Source organism: Tasmannia lanceolata, unplaced genomic scaffold (assembly GCF_043159265.1).
Source record: "Tasmannia lanceolata isolate RefF3 unplaced genomic scaffold, GAP_Taslan_0.1 ptg000020l, whole genome shotgun sequence".
Taxonomy (NCBI): domain Eukaryota; kingdom Viridiplantae; phylum Streptophyta; class Magnoliopsida; order Canellales; family Winteraceae; genus Tasmannia; species Tasmannia lanceolata.
The window spans coordinates 1008425-1014485 of record NW_027518697.1 but is presented as its reverse complement, the minus strand read 5'-3'; the positions used below and the strand labels follow the sequence as shown (position 1 = coordinate 1014485).

Genomic DNA, 6061 nt, shown 5'->3' with positions numbered 1-6061 from the left:
GGTTGGGTTAGGGTTGGCCTCAACCCGATCCAACCTGACCCGGGTCCCATGACTGAAAAACGATTGGCCTCTGCTCCCTCTGTTCTGTTACAACACTCACACCTCATAGACTAGTAAGAGTCCTTTTATATGCTGTGGGGCATGCTAGTATAGCTCTTCACCTAATTCCTGCACTTAATCTTCAAAGTACTGCATACATCATTATGAATGCATCATCATTATATAAACATAGGCTGTTGCCACTATAGAAGACAACGTGAATAAAGAAATGAAAATTTCACTAAGCCAACACAACTCAAAGAAACAAATATCACAAACTAGATAATAGCAAAATGTTCTGATTGCCTTGAATTTATTAAAGGCACATAACGGTTTTGACTAGGACTCTTTTATTAAGAGTCCAACAGCTAGTGGGTTTTGCAAACCGGGTATCCTATTCACATAGGGGAAACAATGAATCGGTTTTGAGTCATGCTTTAACGCAAAAACATTCACGTGTACGGCTGTGAGAGCAAGCACACAGAAAACGTAAAAGGGTTTTTGGAATGCGTACGGCTTGGTGAAAAACAAGAGAAGGGAAAAAGGCAGGTTCTTCTTGGGGCACTTTTCTGGTAAAGGGAAAGGTGAAGGAAGAAGTAGAAGAAGCAAGGCTATTCTAGGGAGCATTGGTGCTTGGATCCTAGACGGCATAGAGATCAATTTTTGTATAATCCGGAGAAAGCTTTGGGCTTTTGTTATTCAGTGAGTGCTTTTTGTAACCCACTTATTTTCCACATAATAAAATCTTTTAAAGTCTTCTACTGTGGACGTAGCCACACACATCGTGTGGTGAATCACGTTAAATCTTGGTGTTCTTGTGTGCTTTTTTTGTGGTTTGGCTTGCGCTTTACTTTATTTGTTCTTGCAAATTTATTTTGGAAACACTGCGTATTGTTAACATGTAAATCCAGATACACACTTTCGTGTTCGGATTGTTAATGGGTCACCGCGGAAGGCTAATTTGAGCCCCAATTCCACAACAAGTGGTATCAGAGCTTTGGTTCTACAATGACGGTGACAGTTTCTAGTGCAAAGTTTGAAGCGGAAAGATTTGACGGAAAAAATAGTTTTAATTTGTGGCAAGTTAATGATTGTGATTTTTTAGTTCAACAAGGATTATATAAAGCACTGTTAGGGAAGGCTAAGAAACCTGTAGATATGTCAGATGGTGATTGGGATGACATGGAATTGAAGGCTATGAGCTCTATTGCTTGTCGTTGGGAAACGATCTCAAATACCATGTTATGTATGAGAAATCTACGGCGGATATGTTGTTGAAACTTGAGAGTTTGTACATGACAAAGTAACGAAAGGGGGGGGGGGGGGTATAGCGGAAGCTTGTATTTGAAATATTCAACAGCAGGTGGTTGAATTGAGGCGGTAAAAACAAGCAGCAGATGGCTTGTTGTAGAGATAGCAGCAGGTGGCTCTCTCATAGAGGGTCAAAAGAGCAACAGATGGCTCTAGCATACGTTCTCCAAAAAGCAACAATAGGCAACCAAATTTTATTCCAATAATAATCATAAAACGTTTACAAAAAGCCATATTTATAGGCTTTCAAAAAGAGAAATCCTACTCTTTCTAAAAGAATGAAACGTCTCATTCTATCTAAAAGTATACCAAAATTTGGACTCCTAAAAAACTCGTGAAAAGACCCCTAAATTCTCTATCCTAAATTCTCTAACTCAATCTTTTAAAATCCTAAACAAACTCACTCTCCTAAAAATACTCCAACTTAATCCAGTAAAAGTGGAACTCTAAAATATTGCTGGACGTCCCAACTAAAAAACAATTGTTGAAAATAATTAAATTAAAAACAACTAAAGTAGGACTCTTAAAACTTCTAGTGAACAAGGACCGTCGATCTTGGCGCCATTCGAAATCTTCTAATCTGAAGGGCTTGGGCGATCCAATTAAATATTGGGCGATCTTGACCGTTGATTTCATGATCGTGCGATGCACCTACATCACAAAGTCTCTCACAACCAGGTTGTATTTGAAACAACAATTATACACCTTGAAGATGAAGGAAGGGACTGAAGTGATGGATCACTTGAATGCCTATAACAAAATTATTTGTCAATTATCAAACATTGATGTGGAAATTGATGATGAAGACAAGGCCTTGATTTTGTTGACTTCTCTACCTCCATCTTACGAATATTTGGTTACAACACTGCTCTATGGTAAGGATATCATAGAATTAGAGGAGGTTACTACTACTCTACTTTCTATTGAGATGAGAAAGAGGCCTACGAGTGAGAAGCAAGTAGAAGGTTTGGTTGCCAAAGGTAGATCACTAGAAAAAGAGAAAGGGAATAATCGAAGCAGGTCTAGGTCAAAATCTAAAACAGGGAAAGGCAAGATAAAGTGTTTTTATTGCCATAAAATTTGGCATGTAAAGAAAGACTGCCGAAAACACAAGGAAGATATGGAAAAGAAGCGTGGAAAGACTTCTAACAAACAAGTGTGGTAGAGGAAAACTCAGATGAAGACTACAGCAATGTGCTCACCGCATCATCAAGCATTGATTGTTATCATGATACATGGATCCTTGATAGAGGATGTTCTTTTCATATGTTCCCACACAGACATTGGTTCTCTACATATGAGCAATTGAATGGTGGCTCAGTTTTGATGGGGAATAACAATTCTTGCAAGACAGTTGGGATGGGTACAATGAATATAAAAATATATGATGGCACCATTAGAACCTTGACAGGAGTTAGACATGTTCCAGAGCTGAAGAAAAATTTGATTTCTTTAGGTGCTTTAAACACTAGTGGATGTCGGTTTACTGGAGATGGTGGAACTCTGAAGGTTGTAAAGGGTTCTCTCGTGGTCATGAAGGCAAATATGGTTTAAAATCATCTCTATGAGTTGATGGAAAATACAGTGGTAGGTGGAGCAGCCGTTTCTACAGAAAAAATGGTGTGACTGATTTGACACAGCTGTGGCATATGCGGTTGGGGCATATGAGTCAGCAAGGTATGAGAGAGCTCAGTAAAAGGAATCTACTCAAGGGTGTTAAAAGTTGCAAGTTAGACTTCTGTGAGCATTACGTATTCGGAAAGCAGTGCAGGGTGAGTTATAAAAGTTCAATTCATCGAAGCAAGGGCGAGTTAGATTATGTGCACTAAGATGTGTGGGGACCAGCCCCAGTTGCTTCAAAAGACGGTGCTCTCTATTTTGTGACGTTCATTGATGATTACTCTAAAAAAGTATGGGTTTACTTTCTACAGAGAAAATCTGAGGTGTTTTCTACCTTCAAGCAATGGAAAACCATGATTGAGAAGCAAACTGGCAAGAAGGTGAAGTGTCTAAGGACAGACAATGGAGGAGAATACAAGTCTTCCGAATTTATTGAGATTTGCAAGGGCGAAGGCATAGTTCGTCACTTTACTACCCCGAAAACTCCACAGTAAAATGGAGTTGCAGAACTACTTAACATGACTCTTCTAGAGAGGGCTCGCAGTATGTTGAGCAATGCTGGATTAGAGAAGTACTTCTGGGCAGAAGCGGTTAATACAGCATGTTACTTGGTCAACACGACACCTTTAACAGCAATTTCTTGCAAAACTCCAGAAGAGGTATGGTCTGGCAAACCTAGTGATTATTCAATTTTGAGAATTTTTGGTTGTCCTGCTTATATTCATGTTAAAAATGATCAACGCTCTAAACTTGACCCAAAATCCAAAAAGTTTATCTTTCTTGGATATGCAAGTGGGGTCAAGGGATTTAGAGTGAGGGATCCTTCTTCTAACAAGCTAACCATTAGTCGAGATGTTATTTTCAATTAATCTTATATGTTAAAGTCACATAAGCAGATTGTAGAAGAAGGAAAACATGACACAGGTGAGACCATTGAGGTGGAGGTTGATACTCTAAGAGAAGTGCAGAAAGAAAATATTCAAGTTGAATTTTCTGAAGCAAGACTACATGAGTAGGATTAGCAGATGCACCAGTCAAGATCACAGGTTAGAAGATCTCAAAGAACTCATAAGCCACCTGTACGGTATGGCTATGAGGATATGTTGGCTTTTGCATTGGTAACAGAAAGTAGAGATCCGGCTACATTTCAAGAAGCAGTTGCATGTGAAAACTCCAAGTACTGGGAGGATGCAATGGGTGAAGAAATAGAATCTCTTCGAAAGAACTAGACTTGGGATTTGGTGGAGTTACCAAAGGGCAAAAGGGCGATTGGATGCAAGTGGCTTTACATGAAAAAAGAATCAAGCTCAGAAAATGGTGGAGAAAAATACAAAGCACGTTTGGTGGCAAAGGGGTATGCTCAGAAGGAAGGAGCAGACTACAATGAGTTATTTTCACTGGTAGTGAAGCATACTTCGATCAAAGTCCATGACAGCACTATTTGATCTTGAGCTTGAGAAATTGATATGAAAACATCATTTTTGCACGAGAATCTAGAAGAGGAAATGTACATACGTCAACCAGAAGGTTTCAAGGTAGAAGGACAGGAAGACCATGTTTGCAAGTTGAAAAAGTCATTGTATGGCTTGGAGCAATCTTCTAGGCAGTGGTATAAGAGGTTTGATCATTTCATGATTGGACAGGGTTTCCACAAAAGTGAGTATGACTCATGTGTTTATTTCAAAATCCTTGGTAATGGATCTATCATTATTTTGATTTTATATGTTGATGACATGCTTATAGCTGCCAAAAGTATGTTGGAGATCAATAAGTTGAAAGCCAGGTTGAGCAAGGAGTTTGAAATAAAGGACCTAGTCATTGCAAGGAAGATTTTGGGTATGGAGATTCGTTGATACAGGGAAAAGGGAAGGTTGTTGCTATCTCAAAAGAAGTATATATTTTTTTGAAATGGTCTCAAAAGAAGTATATTGAGAAGATGCTCTCAAGGTATGAGATGGATAAAGCAAAGCCGGTTGCTACCCCACTTGGTGCTCATTTTAAACTTTCCTCTAAGTTGTCACCTACTACAGATGAAGAAATGAGGTACATGTCTCGGGTTCCATATGCAAATGCTGTTGGCAGTATGATGTATGCTATGGTCTGTACTAGACCAGATATTGCACAAGTAGTAGGTACATGGCAGACCTGTCATTTGGAGGTCCACTTTACAGACGACTATATCTTTGTCTACTACAGAGGCAGATTATATGGCAGCAACGGAAGTAGTGAAAGAAGTCATATGGCTGAGAGGACTCGTAAGTGAAAATGGGGTAGAGCAAGGAAACACTTGTGTGTATTACGACAGCCAGAGTGCATTGGACTTGGCAAGGATTCAAGTTTTTCACGTGAGGACAAAACACATAGACGTTAGGTACCATTTTATTCGAGAGGTCATTGACGGAGATGAAATTTCTTTAGAAAAGGTCGACACAAGAAACAATGCTGCAGATATGTTGATTAAGCTTGTGACGACGGAGAAGTTCAAGCATTGCTTAGACTTGATTAACATTCGACAAGTTGGGTCGAACTAGCATCCTTCGGGGTGTGGTGGAGAAGACTTTGTGATGAGAGATATTTACAGGTGGTGGATAAACCAAATTCAAGCCAAGGTGGAGAATGTTCGGATTGCCTTGAATTTATTAAAAGCACATAACAGTTTTGACTAGGACTCTTTTATTAAGAGTCCAACAGCTAGTGGGTTTTGCAAACGGGGTATCCTATTCACATAGGGGAAACAATTAATTGGTTTTGAGTCATGTTTTAACTCAGAAACATTCACGTGTACGGCTGGGAGAGCAATCACATAGAAAATGTAAAATGGTTCTTGGAATGCGTACGGCTTGGTGAAAAACAAGAGAAGGGAAAAACGCAGGTTCTTCTTGGGGAACTTTTCTGGTAAAGGGAAAAGTGAAGGAAGAAGTAGAAGAAGCAAGGCTATTCTAGGGAGCATTGGTGATTGGATCCTAAACGGTGTAGAGATCAATTCTTGTGTAATCCGGAGAAAGCTTTGGGCTTTTGTTATCCGGTGAGTGCTTCTTGTAACCTACTTATTTTCCACATAGTGAAATCTGTTAAAGTCTTCTCCTGTGGA

The 6061-nt window shown here is 39.4% G+C and overlaps 1 protein-coding gene across 1 annotated transcript; it reads left to right on the top strand.

Annotated features, from left to right (window-relative positions):
• Window positions 1-3488: 3488 nt before the first annotated feature.
• On the top strand, window positions 3489-3986 carry LOC143854770 (putative mitochondrial protein AtMg00710). The gene is made up of 2 exons (XM_077364880.1): window positions 3489-3782; window positions 3867-3986. Exons 1-2 carry the CDS (start codon window positions 3489-3491, stop codon window positions 3984-3986), a joined length of 414 nt encoding a protein of 137 aa, XP_077220995.1.
• The last annotated feature ends 2075 nt before the right edge of the window (window positions 3987-6061 follow it).